The 21,770-nt window shown below is 39.5% G+C and overlaps 1 protein-coding gene and 1 pseudogene across 3 annotated transcripts in view; one reads left to right on the forward strand and one right to left on the reverse strand.

Moving 5' to 3' along the window:
* Positions 1–21,770, reverse strand: part of RGS20 (regulator of G protein signaling 20) — a 120,275-nt gene that overhangs the window by 18,033 nt on the left and 80,472 nt on the right. For all 3 annotated transcript variants that reach the window (XM_066379058.1, XM_066379057.1, XM_066379059.1), the window contains one exon: positions 6,253–6,401. In XM_066379058.1, coding sequence (XP_066235155.1) covers positions 6,253–6,401 — 149 coding nt within the window. The remainder of the gene's footprint in view (positions 1–6,252; positions 6,402–21,770) is intronic.
* On the forward strand, positions 19,334–21,348 carry LOC136397486 (phospholipid phosphatase 2 pseudogene; annotated as a pseudogene).

The following is a 21,770-nucleotide window of genomic DNA, read 5'->3' on the forward strand; positions in this document are numbered from 1 at the left end:
GGTGGAGAAGCAGATAGGCTCTTCTCCTGTGTGCCCTGGCCGGGAATCAAAGCCAGGACTTCCACACGCCGGGCTGACACTACCACTGAGCCAAACGGCCAGGGCTTGTTTATTGTTTTCTTATATTTATTTTTTTAATTAAATATATTGAGGCACAGGTTCAGGTGTGCAACTCAATAAAATATCATTTACACACTGCATCATGTGTCCATTGCCCCAAGCAAAGTATTTCATCTTCCTTTTCACCCCCTTTGCCCACCTTCACCTACCCCCCACCCTTTCATTCTGGCTGTTACCACACTATTGTTTGTCTACATATTTTTAATATATATATATTAAAAATATATATATATTATATATATTTATGTATACATAATATATATATATGTATTTTTTTGTTTTTGCTTAATCCCTTCACCTTTTTTCATCCAGTCCCCCAAATGCCCTCCCCTCTGACAGCTGTCTGTTCCATGTATCCATGTCTCCTTTTCTATTTTATTCATCAGTTTAATTGCTTCATAAGATTCTGCATGTAACTGAAATCATATGGTACTTGTCTTTCTCTAACTTACCACACTCACCCATGTATAAGACACACCCTTTTTTCAAAAATTTGGGGTCTAAAAACTGGATGCATCTTATACAGTGGTTATAGATTTTTTAATTGCATTCCTGATTTTTCATACAGATGAGTTATATGAATTTTATGATGAATAAAACTTGAGTTTAATAACTTTATGTAATACATTTATTCTTAAATTTCAGGCACCAAAATTAAGGTGCGTCTTATACATGGGGAAATATGGTATTTCACTTAGCATAATAATCTACAAGTCCATCTATGTTGTCTGTTTTTTTATTTTTATTTAGTTTTTAATTCATTAGGATGACACTGGTTAATAAAATTATATAGGTTTCAGGTGTACAGTTCTATAACATTACCTGTATATTGTATTGTATGTTCACCACACCAAGTCAAGTCTCCTTCCATCACCATTTATCCCCCCTTTACTTGCTTCAACCCCCACCCCTTTCCTCTGGTAATCACTATACTGTTGTCTCTATGATGATTATTTTTGTTTTGCTTAATCTTTTCACCTTTTTCACCCAGACCCCCCAACGTCCTTCCTTCTGACAGCTATTAGTCTTTTCTCTGTATCTGACTCCGTTTTTTATTTTGTTTGTTAGTTTATTTTGTTTGTTAGAGTCTACATATAGGTGAAATCTTATGGTACCTATCTTTCTCTGACTGGCTTATTTCACTTAGCAGAAAGCTCTCCAGGTCAGCCCATGCTGTTATAAAGGAAAGATTTCTTTCTTGTTTTTAGTAGAGTAGTATTCCTTTGTGTAAATGTACTATGGCTTTTATTCCCTTTCTATTTAATTTATTGGGGTGACAGGTTTCAGGAGTCCAATTCTGCAACATATCATCTGCACACTGAATTGTGTGTTCATCACTCCAAGTCAGTCTCCATCCATCACCATTTATGCTCCCTATACCCCTTCCAACTCCCTCCACCCCTCTTTACCCCTAAAATCACCACACTGTTGTTTGTTTCCATGAGGTTTTTTTTCCCCTTTTTTTTTTACTCAATCCTTCCACCTTACCCCAACCCCATCCTGGACAATTGGCAGATGCTCTCTATGAGTATTCCTCTATTTTGCTTGTTAGTTCATTTTGTTCATTAGATTCTACATATAAGTGAAATTATAAGGTACTTGTCTAGTCTATTATATAAATGTACCACAGCTTTTTTATCCACTCATCCACTGATGGGCACTTGGACTGCTTCCAAATCTTGGATATTGTAAATGCTGCAGTGAACATAGGGGTGCATATATTCTTTTGAATTAGTTTTTTGGGGGGTTTCTTCAAATATATTTCAAGAAGTGGGATCACTGGAACATAAGGAAGTTTTATTTTAATTTTTTTTTTTTTTTTGTATTTTTCTGAAGCTGGAAACGGGGAGAGACAGTCAGACTCCCGCATGCGCCCGACCAGGATCCACCCGGCACGCCCACCAGGGGGGCGATGCTCTGCCCACCAGGGGGTGATGCTCTGCCCCTCTGGGGCATCGCTCTGTCGCGACCAGAGCCACTCCAGCACCTGGGGCAGCGGCCAAGGAGCCATCCCCAGCGCCCGGGCCACCTTTGCTCCAATGGAGCCTCGCTGCGGAAGGGGAAGAGAGAGACAGAGAGGAAGGAGAGGGGGAGGGGTGGAGAGGCAGATGGGCGCCTCTCCTGTGTGCCCTGGCCGAGAATCGAACCCAGAACTTCTGCACGCCAGGCCGACGCTCTACCACTGAGCCAACCAGCCAGGGCTAAATTTTTTGAGATACCTCTATACTGACTTCTACAGTGGCTGTACCAATCTGCACTCCCACCAACAGTGCATGAGGGTTCCCTTTTCTCCACATCCTCGCCAACACTTGTTTGTTGATTTATTGATGACAGTCATTCTGACAGGTGTGAGATGATATCTCATTGTGGTTTTAATTTGCATTTCTCTGATGATTAGTGACATTGAGCTTTTTTTTTTTTTTAGTATGTCTATTGGTCATCTCTATGTCCTGTTTGGAGAAGTGTTTATTCAGATCCTTTGTCCATTTTTTAATTGCATTGTTTGCCTTTGGGGTGTTGAGTTTTATAAGTTCTTTATAAATTTTGGATACTAACCCCTTACCAGTGTATCATTGGCAAACATGTTCTTCCATACAGAGGGTTGTCCGTTTATTTCATTGATGGTTCCCATGCTATGCAAACCTTTTAATTTGATGTAGCCCCAATTGCTTATTTTTTCTTTTGTTTCCCTTGCCAGATGTGATATGCCAGAAAATACTGCTATGAGAAATGGGCAAGATTTTACTGCCTATGACTTTTTAAAAGATTTTTATGGTTTTGAGCCTAACATTTGTCTTCACTCCATTTTGAATTTACTTTTATGTATGGTGTAAGAAGTTAGTTTAGTTTCATTTTTTGTATGTGTCTGTCCAGTTTTCAAATACCATTTATTTAATAGACTATCTTTACACCATTGTATATTTTTGCCTCTTTTGTAAAATATTAGCCATAAAGGTGTGCTTTTATTTCTGTGTTCTCTGGTCTGTTTCATTGATCTGTATGTTCCTTTTTATGCCAGTACCATGCTGCTCTCTTATAATGGCCTTGTAGTATAGTTTGATATCAGATAGCATGATTCCTCCAACTTTGTTCTTTCTCAAGATTGCTGTGGCTACTCGGGGTCTTTGTGGTTCCACATAAATTGTTGAAATATTTATTCTAGGTTTATGAAATATACCATTGATATCTTAATAAGAATTGCATTGAATCTGTAGATTGCTTAGATAGTCTGTGGACATTTTAATGCTTTAATATTTTCTATTCATAAATGCAGCATATGCTCCCACTTATTTGTATCTTCTCAAATTTCTTCAGTGTCTTATAATTTTCCAATTACAAGTCTATTACTAGGTATTTTATTCTTTTTTTTTTCAAGAGGAGGGAAGATAGTGAGACAGATTCTCACATGTGCCCCAACCAGGATCCATCCAGGAACTTCTATGTGGGACCAATGCTTGAATCAACTGAGCTCTTTTTAGTGCCTGAGGTTGACACACTTGGACCAACTGAGCTATCCTCAGTGCCCAGGGCAGATACTCAAATAAATTGAGCCACTGGCTGCAGGAGGAGAAAAGGGAGAGAAGGGGGAGATAGAGAGGTAGAGAAGCAAGTGGTCACTTCTGTTGTGTGCTCTGACTGGGAATTGAACCCAGGATGTTCATACACTAGGATAATTGCCTGATAGCTGTGGCTAAGATTTCCAGCACTATGTTGAAAAAGAGTGGTGAAAGGGGGCACCCCTGTCTTCTTCCTGATCTTATGAGGACTGCTTTTAGATTTTGCCCATTGAGTATGATGTTGGCTGTTGGTTTCTCATAGATGGCCTTTATTATGTTGAGGTATGTTCCCTGTATTCCCACTTGGCTGAATTTTGATCATAAGTGGGTGCTGGATTTTGTCAAATGCTTTTTTTTATCTATTGATATGATCATGTGGTTTTTGTCCTTCATTTTGTTTATGTGATGAATGGGACTTATACTTTTTAACACAAAATTAAATACCACATTATACTTAAACGCTATATTTGAATTTAATCTCTCTTGGGTTCATCATTATTAATTGTTTTTCATGACTACTTTTTGCTGAAGTACATCCTTTCTTATTTCTTTTAGGGAGAATTTAAAGACAGTTAACTCTTTTGGCCTTTCCATGTCTGAAAATGTCTAATTTTACCCATACTCTTTAATTATAGTTTGACTAAGTTTTCAGTTACTTTTCTCCAGGACTTTGAAGATGTTACTCTTTTTTTCTTTTATATACACTTATAACATGTGCTACATAGTGTTGGCTATGATGATGATGTCTAGGTATAGATAAATATCTATTTTATTCATCCTAGCTGGTGCAAGTAGGAGAAGCCTGTTCTGGGACCTACCACCACCTGCTACCCTTACACCAACAGTCCCATACATTGTTCAGGCCAAGACCTCTGCCTCTGTGCCCTTCCAAGGCAGCTGACAAGGGAGGAGAATGGAGTAAGTGCCAGTTGGGATATTTTTGTACATTTTTCAGATAATTATCTCTAATCATCTCACTGAGACTGATTAGCAGAGTGGGAAAGCAGTCTAAATATATAGTCTCTTCCCAACTGGTAGGTATTTTCCCCTCCTAGTGTAGGTCTTGGAAACCCACATGCATTAGGTGTGCTAACATGTACCTCTCCTCCAGTTTCCTGCCAGTCATCTAGATTCCTGCTTGGGGTTGAAGTCTTGCCTTGAATGTCAGACTGCTTAGCTCTTGTCAGCTCTTTCTCCCCATGTTCCCACCTGCTGTCTGTTCTCTGTCCCAAATGAACACACCACCTAACATCATGATTCCATTAGTCTTAGGAGTGTCATTTGCTGTATCTTATCAACTAGATTTGAATTTCTTGGAAATTAACACTAGCCCAAGTCAAGCAGAGCAGACCAAACTTCTTGGACATTTCATTTTCAACCTCCACTTTACTCCCCAATTTTGTTACCATTCTTGATCAGTCTCTATATCAGCTTTTTTTATTCTTCACTAAATAGTGAGGTTTTGGTTCAAATTGTAGTCAAGCCTGTATAAATTTAAAATATTTGAATGCTAAAGTTAAGCACGTTTGGCTGGCAAAACACTTTTCATATCCAATATTTCAGAAATGCAATCTAACGTTCCTCTGATTTCTAGGTATAAATCATATGCTTTTCTCTAGACTTTTAATTGTGTAATTCAGATGGTCAAAGGTGTTTGTTTTTTCCTTTTCCAAGTGAGAGAAAGAGAGATAGAGAGACAGATTCCTGCTTGTACCCCCACTGGGATCCACCTGGCAACCCCTGTCTGGGGCCGATGCTATGCCCACCTGGGTCCATACTCGAAAACAAGTTATTTTTAGTGCCTGAGGCAGAAGCTCCACAGAGCCATTGAGGGGAAGAGTTAGAGAGAGCAAGAGAGAGAGAGAGAGAGAGAAGAAGGAGGGGGGTGGAGAAGCAGATGTGCCCTGACTGGGAATCAAACTCAGGACATCCACACACCAGGTGGGCGCTCTACCACTGAACTAACCGGCCAGGTCCATCAAAAGGTGTTTTATATTCAAGTTGTATTTCTCTCTTTTTAAAGCAATGATTGTGCTTCTTCTTTTACCAGTAAGTTAGTCTATATTTTTAGATTTTTTTCTCTTCCAGTTAAGCATGTGTTTTGACATTTATCTTTATTAAAAAGCAAAAAAAAAAAAAAAAAAAAATTAATAAGGCAGAAGCAGCAGAGGATAAAATTCAGCTCTTTGTACTTCATAGCCCTAACCTTTAAGACCCATCTCAAACTCTAACTCCTCTGCAAAGCTTTTATTTACCGAGAATTTTTTGAGTTCACTCCTTTCTAATAATCTAGGCATCGTTTCTCCCCAAATATTAATATTCAATCACAAACTGCCTTAGATTCCTCTTTAGTTTTTAAGCATATGTCAGCCTGATTGTAAGAATTTGAGTATAGGTCCCTAATGAGTTAGGATATAGCCTCTTCATTTTTGTTGTTGTGTCCTTCACAGAACCCAAATCAATGTCATACATATGGTAGTTTATAAAATACTACTGAATTAATTATAAGCTGGCACAATCCATACATACCATTTCTCAACCAGGAGCACATTAATTACAGAGCCCCAAACCTTACCAAGAACAGCTACAACAGCAGCACCAGCAGAAGCAACAAGCATTGGATCCTCGGTTTCCCACTCCGTGCTGGCCTGGAAGGGGGTCTGATGTCTCCTGGGTTGCAGACATCTGCCGCTTCCGCATTTCTGTCCGTTCTGACCCCATCAGCTGCAGCAATGAAAGGAAAAGGGGATGGAGTGGGAGGACAGAGTGACCACCACATAGCTTGACGATTCAGTTGTTTGGATCATTGAGAAGATACAATGTAACTGTATTCAGGTTATTTTCACTAATTCTGGTAAAATTTGGTGCTTAGAACTAACTTACCAAACATTTATTTAATTGTAGCATCTGCCAAGCACTATCATCAATTTTAGGAATCAAATGAGGAATGGAAGTCCCTGCCCCAAGGCACTCACACTTGAGTAAAAGAGACAAGCACTGGCATCACATACATTGAAGACATGCAGTAAAAGCTACAAAAGAGTTATGTCTCAGCTCCAGAATTCACTTAAGAGTTGAACAGACAGGGAGTAGTTGAATTATGGTTTCCCAGGAGGCCAGAGCACTCAAAATGTTAGGCACCCTAACATGTCAGTATGAGAAAACATCAGAAGAGGGAGCATGGTGGTGTGTGTATGTGTGTGTGACTGCACTAGTTATAAAGTAAGTCACAGGAATGTAAAGTACAGCACAAGGAATATAGTCAATAATACTGTAATAACTTTGTACAGTGGTGACAGATGGTTACTAGTCTTAACATGGTGATCACTTTGCATGCTGTATAAATTTCAAATTACTATGTTGTGTACCTAAAACTAATATAATATTGTATGTCAACCATACTTTCATAAAAAAAGAAGTAGAACGGGGAGGATGGAAGTTCTGGGGAGGCCACCCATTTCTGAAGCCCCACTGACATTCAAATCTTTACTAGCTTTGAAACCTTGAAGAAGTTACCCAATTAAGGTACATGCAAAGCACTTAGAATCTGCCTAGTATACAGGATTACTCAATTATTCTCAGGAAGAGAGGCAGGACTGTGACCTGTGGCTTTCTCAGGTCTGTCCTGGCATCTGTTGAGACAATCACACTGATCTACCTCATTGGAGATCAAGCCATTGGAAACAAGATTTATTCCATTCAATCTCTCCTTTTTCTGAGGATTACAAGAATTATCAAAAGAGAAAAACAGGTTCTGACCAGTTTGCTTAGTGGTAGAGCATCAGCCCGGCATGTGGAAGTCCCAGGTTCGATTCCAGGTCAGACATAAGAGAAGCAACCATCTGCTTCTCCACCCCTCCCCATTCTCTCTTTCTCTCTTCCCCTCCCACAGCCATGGCTTGATTGGTTCCAGAAATCTGGCCCCCTGTGCTGAGGATGGCTCCCTGGAACCTCCACCTCAGGTGCTAAAAATAGCTTGGTTGCTGAGCAATGGCCCAAGATAGGCAGAGCATTGCCAGGTAGAGGGCTTCCAGGGTGGATCCTGGTTGGGTGCACATGGGAGTCTATCTCTCTGTCTCCTCTCCTCTCAGTTAAAAAAAAAAAAAAAAACATAAAAGTAATACAAGAAACAAATTGCTGAATCCATTGTTACTTTTGATATTATCATTGAATTGTCAGTGGAGTAAAATTAAAAAAAATCAAAGCTATATTAAATAACTTCAAATAGGACTGTGGAGTTCAAATCTGGGTTTATTTCTAGTCCAACATTAGACTTAGCTCTTTCTACTATTACTTCTTCTTTTCTACTATTACTTCTTCTTTTATGCTATTGGACTTCATTTTAATTATTTAGTTTTATTATATATTTTACTATTGGAGGTAGAGTCTCTTCATGAATTAAAAAAATTGTTTTTGGCTGTCCTTGTCTATTTTTAATTCCAGTTGAATTTTGGAATCAGCTTGTCAAGATCCGAAAATACCATGTTGGGATTTTGATTCGAACACACTGAATTTATAGATTTACTTATGAGAAATGACATCTGTCTTAGTACTTGCTAAATCAGGGAGGATTCCTCTAGATTATCCCTTTTAGTTATACTGAGATGTAAGTTACAGGACAGAAGAGGGACCTGCCAAAGTGTTTTACTGTTTCTTTATCCACAGCCAAAACAATGCTTACACCTGTCCAAAGAGCCCAGCCTCCAAGCAGTCTAGGACTCTTGAGCTGGTGCTGCTCACTTGGCCAAAGGTGGAGACAGAGACGTTTGCCCAACACACAGCCATGTTTTATGGGCTGCACTGGGAGACAGAATCACTTTGGTGCCCCAAAGGAGAAGCTTTGGGCTCCTCTAAGCATCACATTCTCACAATATTTGCAGCATTTCATCGGGAACATAGACTGACATGGTTTTACTTTATTCAGGGCACTGAGGGGCAAGGACAAACCACACAATCTCCAAACATGCTTTGAGCAAAATATCTCCAGGTAATTATTACTGTCTAGGAGATACTGATGCAACTTATAGCCTAATTGCTTCTCAAAAGAAGAAAGGATTATGCGATGGCAATGTCAACAGGTGTTAAAGGACTACTATTTCAACATCTTTGCAACATTGGGTCTCTCCAATTAGTATATGGAATATCTTTTCATTTAAATTCTATCTTATGTATAGTTAAGAGTTTTCCTCAAACAGATCTTGTGTATTTTTGATAGATTTTTACCTAAACATTTTATAAATCAGTTTTTGCTGCTGTTGTAAATACTCCCCCTCCCCTCATGTTTCTAAATAGTTATTTCAGAACATAGGGAGGCTAAGGCTACTGTATCTGGACTCTATATGGAATTCTTTTCTAGTTCTGGTAGTCCTTCTGTTGATTCTCTTGGGTTTTATAGTTAGATGATCATATTGTATATAAATAATCACACTTATTTGTTTATATTTTGTATCTTTTCAAGGTATAGACATCCTTTTTCTATATTGGATGTGTGTGTGTGTGCATATGTGTGTGTGTGTGTGTGTGTATGTGAGAGAGAGAGAGAGAGAGAGAGAGAGAGAGAGAAAGGGAATTAGCAATACTATTAGGCACCTTTGTGTTATGACTTTAATGGTAAAATTGTAAACTTTGCCCATACATGTGATGTGTGTTGGAGGTTATTGGAAGAAGATAACTTTACCAAGTGAAGCAACCTCTCTTCTTGTATTTACATAATATAAAATAAATTGTGCCAGCTTGTTTTATTAGTTATCATGTGTTATTTGTTTGTACACACCTATTACTTTGCAACTACCTAGAGGAATCTTAATGATTCAGTAAGCAAACTCTGAGAATATCATAAGGTTACTCATGTCTAAATATTGCCTTTAGAAATTAAAGGCAAATTCCATCAGAGTCTGTTCTTACACATTTTTGAAGACAGCTTTATTGAGTTCTAACAGATGAATAATAAACTACACACATTTAAAGGGGATAATTTGATAAATATTGACATGCATATACCCGTGAAACCACCACCACAATCAAGACCACATCATCAACCCTAAAAGGTTCTTTATACCCCTTTGGAATCTCTCTCTTGCCCATCCCTCCTGCTCCTACCTGCCCTGGACAATCACTGTCTTGATTTCTCCCACTATATATTAATTTGAAAATTTTAAAATTTTGTACAAATGGAATCATGCAATACATAGTACTCTTTCTTTGATTCAGTTTCCTTCACTCTACATACTTATTTTACAATTGTTGAATGTGTCAATCATGCATTCCTTTTTATTTCTGAGCAGTATTCCATTGTAGAGATGTACCACAATGTGCTTCCTCATGCGCCTATTGTTGGACTTACATCTTTTTGATAATTTCTGAAAAGATTTTATACATAATACACCATGAACATGAAAGTATTATCAGTCAAAATGAGAAATGTAGCTGAGTCTATATTAAAAGTTATTGTACTGTAACACGTTTCTATAATTTGTTCTTACATATTGAACAATACTTGATGATCATGTTCTTTTGGTATTTATGTTGGATTGATTATGGTGGTTAAACATTTTCTTAATTTATATTTCCTCATTTATTTTCTCAATTTTTGTCTCAATATTTGTAGAGTTTCAATGTAGTCTCATAATCTAATTTTATTCTGTATATCATTAGAATTTCTGCTATAGTTTTTGGAACTCTTACATATAATTCAGCAATTTTGACATCCCAATCATTTAAAGCTTTGAATAAATAAGTGTACAGAAAGATATGCTATTTTTATAAAATTTAATAAACTATTACCTCTTAATTCAAAAATTCTAAATTGACAAGCATGGTTTTCATTCTGTTACTAGATGTTGGAATGTTTAGTGGCAAGAGTAATTATAAGTATTCATGCTGGAACTGTGGTGAACTAGGAGACTGAGAGGAAGCTCAAACTGTTAATAAACACAGTAGGGCCAGGAGCTATAAGTGACAAGGAGGTAGTGTTGTGATCTTGCAAAACCAGTTCATCAGTACCCACTACATTCTCCCAACATGGTGGTGTCCCCTAACTGAAGTGAGCCAGTCACAGAGGGGACACCCATTGTCCCAGTGGGAATGGCATTTTCCCCAACCAAAGCAATGCCACTGCACAGCAATCCTAGAGGCACAGGTAAGAGAAAACAAAAACTTGTGCAATAGCACCATTTACTGGAAAACAAAAGGAACTACCCTACCTATCAGCCTGTTGAATTGTTGAGAGCAAACACTATCTAAATAAGAGAGCATTCTCCACCTCAACTCTTCAGGGTGAGAAATAATCCATTGAACACCATGACCAACCAAGGTAAACTGGGAACATGGAAACAAAATGAAGAGTCTCCAGAAACCCAACTCAAAATCATGGAAGACTGCAATTTAAATGAAAGGGAATTTAAATTAATACTAACTTCTTGTTGGGTCTAAAAGATGATTATTCTTTTATTATATTTCTGAAATTGATTTGGTAATATAAGAAGTTTTTTTAAAATTATCTCTCTAATCTCTTTTTTATGTATCCTTTTATTTAGACAATTAATTTTAACAGAGTGATGTTGATCAACAAGAGTACATAGATTTAGAGAAAACATCTCCATATCATTTTGACATTTGATTATGTTATATACCCATCACCCAAAGTCAAATTGTCCTCCATCACCTTTTATTTGGTTTTCTTTATGCCCCTCTGCTCCCTTGCCCTCCCTCTGGTAACCACTGCACTCCTATCTGTGTTAATGAGTCTCAATTTTGTGTCCCACCTATGTATGGAATCATACAGTTCTTAGTTTTTTCTGATTTACTTATTTCACTCAGTATAATGTTATCAAGGTCCATCCATGTTATTGTAAATGATCCTATGTCATCATTTCTTATGGCTGAGTATTATTCCATAGTATATATGTTCCACATCTTCTTTACCCAATCTTCTCTTGAAGGGCTTTTTGGTTGTTTCCATGTCTAGCCCACTTGAATAATGCTGTGATGAACATGGGGCTGCATGTGTCTTTACGTACCAGTGTTTTTGAGTTTTGGGGGTATATACCCAGTAGAGGGATTGCTGGGTCATATGGTAGTTGTATTCTTAATTTTTTGAGGAATCACCATACTTTCTTCCATAATGGTTGTACTACATTACATTCCCACCAACAGTGAAGGAGAGTCCCTTTTTCTCCACAGCCTCTCCAACACTTGTTATTACCTGTCTTGTTGATAACAGCTATTCTAACAGGTGTGAGGTGGTATCTCATTGTAGTTTTGATTTGCATTTCTCTAATAGCTAGTGAAGATAAGCATCTTTTTATATATCTATTATCCCTTTGTATTTCTTCTTGAGAGAAGTCTGTTCATGTCCTTTTCCCATTTTTTTTTTTTTTTTTGTATTTTTCTGAAGCTGGAAACAGGGAGAGACAGTCAGACAGACTCCCGCATGCGCCTGACTGGGATCCACCCGGCACGCCCACCAGGGGCAACGCTCTGCCCACCAGGGGGCGATGCTCTGCCCCTCTGGGGTGTTGCTCTGCCGCGACCAGAGCCACTCTAGCACCTGGGGCAGAGGCCAAGGAGCCGTCCCCAGCGCCCAGGCCATCTTTGCTCCAGTGGAGCCTTGGCTGCGGGAGGGGAAGAGAGAGACAGAGAGGAAGGAGGGGGGGGTGGAGAAGCAAATGGGCGCTTCTCCTATATGCCCTGGCCGGGAATCGAACCTGGGTCCCCCGCACACCAGGCCAACGCTCTACCGCTGAGCCAACCAGCCAGGGCCCCTTTTCCCATTTTTTTATTGGATTGTTTGCTTGTTTGTTGTTGAGTTTTGTGAGTTCTTTGCATATATATTTTGGGTATTAGGCCCTTATCTGAGCTGTTGTTTGAAAATATCATCTCCGATTCAGTTGGCTGTCTGTTTGTTTTGTTGTCAGTTCCTTTTGCTGTGCAAAAACTTCTTAGTCTGATGTAGTCCCATTCATATCTTTGCCTTCACTTCCCTTGCCTTTGGAGTCAAATTCATAAAATGTTCTTTATGGCCAAGGTCCATGAGTTTAGTACCTATGTTTTCTTCTATGCAATTTATTGTTTCAGATCTTATATTTAGGTCTTTGACCCATTTTGAATTAATTTTAGTACAAGGAGACAAATTGTAGTCGAGTTTCATTCTTTTGCATGTGGCTCTCCAGTTTTCCTAGCACCATTTATTGAAGTGGCTTTCTTTTCTCCATTGTGTGTTTTTGGCTCCTTTATCAAAGATGAGTTGACCATATATATGTGTGGTTTTATTTATTTTGTTTCTAATAGTCTTTCTCTATTCTGTTCCATTGGTCTGAGTGTCTATTTTTCTGCCAAGACCATGCTCTTTTGATTATTGTGGCTCTGTAGTATAATTTGAAGTCAGGTATTGTAATGCCCCTAGTTTCGTTTATTTTTCCTTAGGATTACTTTGGCTATTCGGAATTTTTTATGGTTCCATATAAACCTGATGATTTTTTGTTCCATTTCTTTAAAACATGACATTGACATTTTGATGGGAATTGCATTAAATTTGTATATTGCTTTGGGTAATATGGTCATTTTAACTATATTTATTCTTCCTACCCAACCAAGAACAAGGAATATTTTTCCATTTCCTTATGTCTTTTTTGATTTCCTTTAACAATGCTTTGTAGTTTTCATTATAGGTCCTTTATATTCTTTGTTATGTTTATTCCTAGGTATTTTTTGTTGTTTCGACCATAAAAGGGATTATTTTTTTAGTTCATTTTCTGAATTTTCATTGTTGACATATAAGAAAGCAATAGACTTCTGTATATTAATTTTGTATCCTGCGACTACTCTATTGGTTTATTGTTTCTAATAGTCTTTGTGGAGTCTTTGGTGTTTTCTATGTACAGGATCATATTGCCTGCAAAAAGTAAAACCTTTATATCTTCTTTCCCAATATGAATGCCTTTTATTTTTTTCTCCTGTCTGATTGCTCTGGCTAGAACTTCCATCATTATGTTGAATAAGAGTGGAGAGAGTGGGCAGCCTTGTCTTGTTCCTCATTTTAGCGGAAAAGTTTTCAGTTTTTTGCCATTTAATATGATGTTAGCGGATGGTTTGTCATAAGTGGCCTTTATTATGTTGAGATATTTTCCTTCTATACCCATTTTGTTGTTTTAAACATAAAATGATGTATTTTATCAAATGCTTTTTCTGCATCTATTGATAGGATCATGCGGTTTTTGTTCTTTGTTTTGTTGATATGGTTTATTATGTTAATTGTTTTATGTATGCTGAACTATCCTCAGGATTCAGGGATGAATCCCACTTGATCATGGTGTATTATTTTTTTAATTTGTCGTTGTATTTGATTTGCTAGTATTTTGTTTGGAATTTTTCCATCTGTATTCATTAGAGATATTGCTCTGTAGTTTTCTTTTTTTGTGTTGTCCTTGCCAAGTTTTGGTATGAGAGTTATGTTGGCCTCATAAAATGTGTTTGGAAGTATTGCTACTTCTTCAATTTTTTGGAAAACTTGATTAGAAGAGGAACCAAATCTTCTTTAAATGTTTGATAGAATTCACTAGTATAGCCATCTGGCCCTGGACTTTTATATTTTGAGAGGTTTTTGATAGTTGTTTCTATTTTTTTTCCTGCTTATGGGTCTGTTTAGGCTTTCTGCTTCTTCATGACTTAGTCTAGGAAGATTGTATTGTTCTAGGAATTTATCCATTTCTTCTAGATTGTTAAATTTTGTGTTATATAGTTTTTCATAGTATTCTATGATAATTCTCTGTATATCTATGATATCTGTGGTAATTTCTCCTCTTTCATTTTGGATTTTGTTTATGCGTCCTTTCTCTTTTTTCCTTAGTGAGTCTTGCCTAGGATATGTCAATTTTGTTGATCTTTTCAAAGAACCAGCTCCTTGTTTTATTGATTTTTTTTTCCTATAGTTTTTCTGTTCTCTATTTCATTTATTTCTGCTCTGATTTTTATTATTTCCTTTCTTTGGCTGGTTTTTGGTTACCTTTGTTCTTCTTTTTCTAGTTCCTTAAAATGTGATGTTAAGTTGTTTACTTGGACTCTCTCTTGTTTGTTCATATAAGCCTTTAATGATATGAACTTCCCTCTTATTACTGCTTTTGCTGCATCCCAGAGATTCTGATATGTCATGTTGTCATTTTCATTTGTCTGTATATATCTTTTGATCTCTGCTTTTATTTCTTTGAGCCACTCATTCTTTAGAAGTATGTTGTTTAATTTACACATTCTTTTGCATTTGTTTACTTCTGTTTTGCAATTGAATTCTAGTTTCAAAGCTTTATGGTCAGAAAATATGCTTGGTATAATTTCAATCTTTCTGAATTTGTTGATGTTAGTTTTGTGGCCCAACATATGGTCAATTCTTGAGAATGTTCCATGTACACTGGAGAAAAATGTATACTCTGATGTTTTGGGATGTTTATCATATCCAATTGTTCTAGTGTTTCATTTAAGGCTAATATTTTTTATTTTGATTTTCTGTTTCGATGAATGATCTAGAGCTGTCAGCGGTGTATTGAGGTCTCCAAGTATGATTGTATTTTTGTCAGTTTTTAGTTTTAGATCAGTTAGTAGATGTCTTATATACTTTGGAGCTCCTTGGTTTGGTGCATATATATTAAGAAGTGTTATGTCTTCCTTTTTTTTTGGTATAGAACTTATTTTTATTTATTTATTTTACAGAGACAGAGAGAGTCAGAAGAGGGATAGATAGGGCCAGAGAGACAGGAACGGCAAGAGATGAGAAGCATCAATTATCAGTTTTTTGTTGCAACACCATAGTTGTTCATTGATTGCTTTCTCATATGTGCCTTGACCATGGGCCTTCAGCAGACCAAGTAAACCCTTGCTCAAGCCAGTGACCTTGGGCATAAGCTGGTGAGCTTTGCTCAAACCAGATGAGCTCATGCTCAAACTGGCAACCTCGGGGTCTCAAACCTGGGTCCTCTGCATCCTAGTCTGATGCTCTATCCTCTGCGCCACCACCTGGTCAGGCTGTCTTCTTGATTCAGTGTCCCCTTTATCATTATTAAATAACCATCTTTGTCTTTGATTACCTTTGCTGTCTTGTCATCAGCATTGTTAGATATGAGTATGGCTACACCTGTTTTTCTTTGGATATTATTTGCTTGGAGAATTGTTTTCCAACCTTTCATTTTGAATGTTTTTATCCTTGTAGATTAGATGTGTTTCTTGAAGACAGCATACAGTTGGATTTTCTTTTTTGATCCACTCTGCTACTCTGTATCATTTTATTGGTGAGTTCAATCCATTTACATTTAATGTAATTATTGATACTTGAGTGTTTTCTATTGCCATTTTATATATTGCATTCTGATATTTCTGTTTCTTGTTTGGTTCTTCCCTTTTGTTTTTCTGTCATTTGTTTTTGTTTGGTTGTATTCCATACCTATTTCCTCTGTTTATTCTTTTTTTTAAGCCATGTGTTTCTGTAGTGGTTTTTTCAGAGGTGGTTACCATTAGGTAATTTAAAGAATATATATCATATTCATTGTAGTCCATTATCTCATGAGTGCTTCTGCACTTCATCCTCCTTTGCTACTGCTAATCTTTGTTCTCTCCCCTTTTTTGTTTTTGTTGTCATAGATTATTCTTGTTTTAATTGTGATCTTGTTGGAGCTTTTACTTGTGATTTTATTTTGTTTTGTTCTTTGTATCTGGTCGAATAACCCCCTTTAGAATTTCCTGAAGTGAGGGTTTTCTGGTGATAAATTCCCTCATCTTCTTTATATCTATGAATGTTTTTATTTCCGCTTCATATTTGAAGGATAGCTTTGATAGATACAGTATTCTTAGCTGGAAGTTCCTCTCTTTCAGTACTTTAAATACTGGGGTCCACTCTCTTCTGGCTGGTAGAGTTTCTGCTGAGAAATCTGACGATAGCCTAATGGGCCTTTCTTTACATGTTTTATTCTTCTTTTCCTTGGCTGCCTTGAGGACTTTTTCTTTGTCATTGGTTTGTGATAATTTCATTACAATATTTCTTGGAGTAGGTCTGTTTGGGTTAAGGCAGGGGTCTCAAACTCGTGGCCCGCGGGCCGCACGCGGCCCGCCGAACAATTTTGTGCAGCCCACAGACTAATCCAAGTTGATTAGTCTGCGGGCCGCACAAAATTGTTCGGCGGGCCGCGAGTTTGAGACCCCTGGGTTAAGGTAACTCAATGTTCTGTTTGCTTCTTGGATTTGAGGTTCTAATTCTTTCCACAGGCTTTGGAAGTTCTCATCAATTATTTTTTGAATATGTTCTCCATTCCTTTTTCTCTCTCTACTCCCTCTGATATGCCCATTATTCTTATGTTGCTCTTTCTGATGGAGTCAAACAATTCCTGTAGGGCTTTCTCATTTTTTAAAATTCATGAGTCTCTCTCCTCTTCTTTCTGTAGTATCTCTAGTTGCCTTTCTTCTATGTCATTAATTCTCTCCTCTATCTGGCCTGTTCTATTAGCTAAGCTTGTTACCTCATTTTTCAGCTTATGTATTGAGTTTTTTGTCTGTTTGCTTCTTTTTTTTTTTTTTTTTTGAATTTTTATGAATCTGGAAATGGGGAGGCAGTCAGACAGACTTCTACATGCGCCCAACTGGGATCCACCCGGCACGCCCACTAGGGGGCAATGCTCTGCCCATCCGGGCCATCGCTCTGTTGCGACCAGAGCTACTCTAGCGCATGAGGCAGAGGCCATGGAGCCATCCCCAGCACCTGGGCCAACTTTGCTCCAGTGGAGCCTTGGCTGCGGGAGGGGAAGAAAGAGACAGAGAGGAAGGAGAGGGGGAGGGGTGGAGAAGCAGATGGGTGCTTCTCCTGTGTGCCCTGGCTGGGAATCGAACCTGGGACTTCCGCATGCCAGGCCGATGCTCTACCACTGAGCCAACCGGCCAGGGATGTTTGCTTCCTTTTTATAGTTTCAGTTTCCTTGGTGAAGTAATCCTTTTGTTCATTAAATTGTATTTTGAGCTCTCTGAATTGCTTCTCTGACCTTTCTTGTATTTCACTAAGTATTTTTAGGACTTCAATTTTGAATTCTCTGTCATTTAACTCCAATTTTCCAAGGAATTGAATTTTTTTTCTAGAGATTTTTCATCATCTAGCTGAGCTACATCTGTTTTTTGTATCCATGATATTTGATTTTTTTTCCTTAATGTCATTTGAGAGTGGTATTTTTTTTTTGTTTGTTTGTTTTTTTTAAATCTTTATTTTTTAATTCATTTTAGAGAGGAGAGAGAGAGAGACAGAGAGGGAGAGAGGGAGAAGGTGAGGAGGAGCTGGAAGCATCAACTCCCATATGTGCCTTGACCAGGCAAGCCCAGGGTTTTGAACCGGCGACCTCAGCATTTCCAGGTTGGTGCCCTATCCACTGCACCACCACAGGTCAGGCAAGAGTGGTATTGTTAATAGCACTAGTAAGAGATAATTGAAAAGATAAAATAAAAATTAAAAATATACAGTGAAAAAATGCAAATTCTTTAATGATAAGTGGAACAAAAACTACAGAGAACAAGGAGCAGAAACTGAGGAAAAATGTCAAAAGAGAGAAAAAATGAAGTAATAAACAAGCAGAATGCCATAAAGGAAAATATGAGTCCAAAATATAATAATTTAATGATAAATAATGATGGAATGAAAGAAAGAAAAAGAAGGAAAAAAAGAGAAAGGAGAAGATACAGGAAGAGAGAAGAAAGAGAAAAAAAGGTACAAAAACAACAAAACAGGTTTCTGAAATGAAACCTTCACAAAATACAAGAATGAAAAATGAAACAACTGGATAATGAAGTTCAAAAAGAAAAGGAAAAAAGAAAAGAGAAGAAGATAAAATTACCAAAATGAAAAAAAAGTTATTAAAATATAATTTTTTCCTGGTTTTGAGAGGTAACTTTTTTTTTTTTTTTGGTCAGGTGGCACTGTACTACAAGTTTTGCCCCTGTGGGTTCTTGGGCAGAGGTCTGCTGGTGTGTCACTGTGGCAATGATGTAGGCAGGGCTTGTTAGGGCTTGGAGGCTCTGACAATGGGAGTCTCAGTTTTCCAGGTGCCTATCCCCACGTCTCTCCCACCTGAGCTAGCAGCCTGAGGACTTAGCTGTGAGGTTCGCCCCAGCTACTGTATGCAGAGCAAGAGGTTCTAAGAGAAGCCAGGTCCTTCTTCCAGTACCACTCAAAGCATCGTTCTGGGTAGGGCTGTGCCAACCAGAGCCGCCAGTGAGAGCAGGCAGAGCTGGGAGCCGATTGCAGATCAAGCATCTTTCTATGGGCCCGCGGGCAGGTTCAGCATGCCTCAGCACACCACTGGTCTAATCTCCATGGGCTTCTCCCTCATGCATTGTTTGGTAGCCCTCAGTAGGCCGTGTGTGTGCCCAGCTCCCATGACTCCAGCAATGTACACAGAGGCCTATACCCACCTTCTCAGGTGCCCAGCACCTGGTGTCTATGATCTCAGAGCCAGGAATGCATTCAGAAGCCTGCATTGGCCCACGGAGGCACCTAGCCTGGGGAGTCTCAGGTCAAGGGTTTTAGCCCATGCATGTGCCCCACAGTGGTGATTGGGGAGCCAGGAATACACAAAGACACTGGCAACAGCTCATGCAGGTGCTCTCTCTGATAATCTCGGCTAAGACTGCTCATGCCCATGGCAGTGATGCTAGTTGGAGCCACTCACTCACCACCAGTGATTGTGGAGCCGGGAAGGCACAAAGATGCTGTCACTGGATCACACAGGCACCCTGCGCTGGCAATTCTAGGTGGAGCCTGCTGCCCTTGCATGCACCCTGTGACTGCGATCTCAGGCAGAGCTGGTGTGTTCTTTCTTCTGTTTGAGCACCTACCCTACCTATCTCAGTTCCTTTCCCTCTAACTCAGACTCTCCACCTTGCTTGTCTCCAAACAAAAGCTTGTCTTCCTCAGATCAGTGAGGAAAGTGAAATAGCCCATTCTTCATCTTATTTCCTTCAGAGAGGATTATATATATATATATATATATATATATATATATATATATATATATATATATATATATATATATTTTTTTTTTTTTTTTTTTTTTTTTTTTTTTTTTTTTCATTTTTCTGAAGCTGGAAACAGGGAGAGACAGTCAGACAGACTCCCGCATGCGCCCGACCGGGATCCACCCGGCACGCCCACCATGGGGCGACGCTCTGCCCACCAGGGGGCGATGCTCTGCCCCTCCAGGGCGTCGCCATGTTGCGACCAGAGCCACTCCAGCGCCTGAGGCAGCGGCCACAGAGCCATCCCCAGCGCCCGGGCCATCTCTGCTCCAATGGAGCCTTGGCTGCGGGAGGGGAAGAGAGAGACAGAGAGGAAAACGCGGCGGAGGGGTGGAGAAGCAAATGGGCGCTTCTCCTGTGTGCCCTGGCCGGGAATCGAACCGGGTCCTCCGCACGCTAGGCCGACGCTCTACCTCTGAGCCAACCGGCCAGGGCAGAGAGGATTATATATTTAGCCACCTATTTGCCCAGTCATACCTTTGTCTGGTGTGTGTATATTTCAGGTGGCCCTGAGATTTTTTCTCTGTGTTTAGTTGTCGAATTTGTTGAAATTCCAAGGGGAGAGATTGGGAGTAGTATCCCTCATGGCACCATTTCTCTGATGTCAAGATGGCGGGCTCCACTGCCCCCAGCCCCTCTACTTATCTCTTTTTAAGAGAAATTATTTTTCTTGAATATTTGTAGAATTTGCCTGTGAAATTGTTAGAACCATTTAAGAGTGGCTTGTTGACTGTTTTCAATTTCTTCTTGGAGTTCTGTTCTTATCATAGTTTCTTTTTTTCTTTGAATCAATATGATGTTTTTCACTTCTTGAAAATAAAGTCCATCCATTTAATCTAATTTTCCAATTTATCATAACATTATTATTAGTCATCTTACAATTGTCAGAAGTAAATGCTGTAGGGCTGGGCCAGGATTCCACGAGGCGCTGAGACCGGTGCTGGGGGTCACAGGCGCTGTCCTGGGCAGGGCGGCACGGATTGGAGGTTGGCCTTCTCCTGCTTGAGCTGCTTTTGTCATCCTGATGCCCATGAATGCCCACACTAGCGAGGGTTCTGCTGTGGTGATGACTCCATCCGGTACCCCTACTGTCCAGGCACATTTCTCACAGGCTCCTGGCTGGGGTCAACATCATCACCACCATCTCCCTGTCTCAGGGGGAGAGGCCTACCTGGACAACACAGACTGCCTTTATTCCTGCTCCAACTTCAACAGCTATGTGGCTGCTGTCTGCAAGAAGCTGGGGACATTCCTGTTTGGGGCTGTAGTGAGCTAGCCCCAGACAGACCTGCCAAGTTCATGATCGGCTGGTTGTAGCCCATCCTCTGGTAGTATGTGACCCTGGTGGGAGCTGTGTCAACTGCTCCACCTATGTACAGGTGGGAAAAATGTGCAGGAGAAGCTCTGCCAACATCACTGAGTCCAGCTTACCTTTTTACTCTGGCACTTCTCCTTTGGGATGTACTGCATGATGTTCTTGGTGGCTCTGCTGGAAGTTGGCATGGCTGTTTTAACCCACAGTCATACCAGTTCTTTATGGTGGCTTTTGCCCTTATGTGGGCTACACTCACCTCCTGACTGCATACACCACTAGAGTGATGTCCTTGTGGGCCTTCTGCAGGGGACACTGGTGGCCTGACTGTTCACTATATATTCAACCTCTTCAAAACCTAGCCCCCATAGCACTGCCTGGAAGAAGAGGCACTGAAACCCAAACCCAGCCAGTTACTGACGCTGACCCTGGGTGAGGCTGACCACAACCAATATGCATACCCAGCCTCCAACTCCTGAGGCTGGAAGCTGCCTAGATAGGGCCCACCTGTGCCTCCAGCCAGGACTCAGGCTGTGGGCCTGTATGTCCATGGTTCTGGCAGGGCCCTTACCTAAGATGGTGAAGAGGGCTTTGGACAGGTTCCATGTGCTCTGGGTTGGTCCCCAGAGGGGTTTCTATTAAACTCACCTCCTAACGCACTGGACCAGATGCCTGGTGGTTTGCAGGGTAACCCTAATGTTTTGTTGGGGGATCCACCATAAGGAATAGAGCTCCCTCAATACCTCTTC

Source organism: Saccopteryx leptura, chromosome 3 (genome assembly GCF_036850995.1).
Source record: "Saccopteryx leptura isolate mSacLep1 chromosome 3, mSacLep1_pri_phased_curated, whole genome shotgun sequence".
NCBI classification, from domain to species: domain Eukaryota; kingdom Metazoa; phylum Chordata; class Mammalia; order Chiroptera; family Emballonuridae; genus Saccopteryx; species Saccopteryx leptura.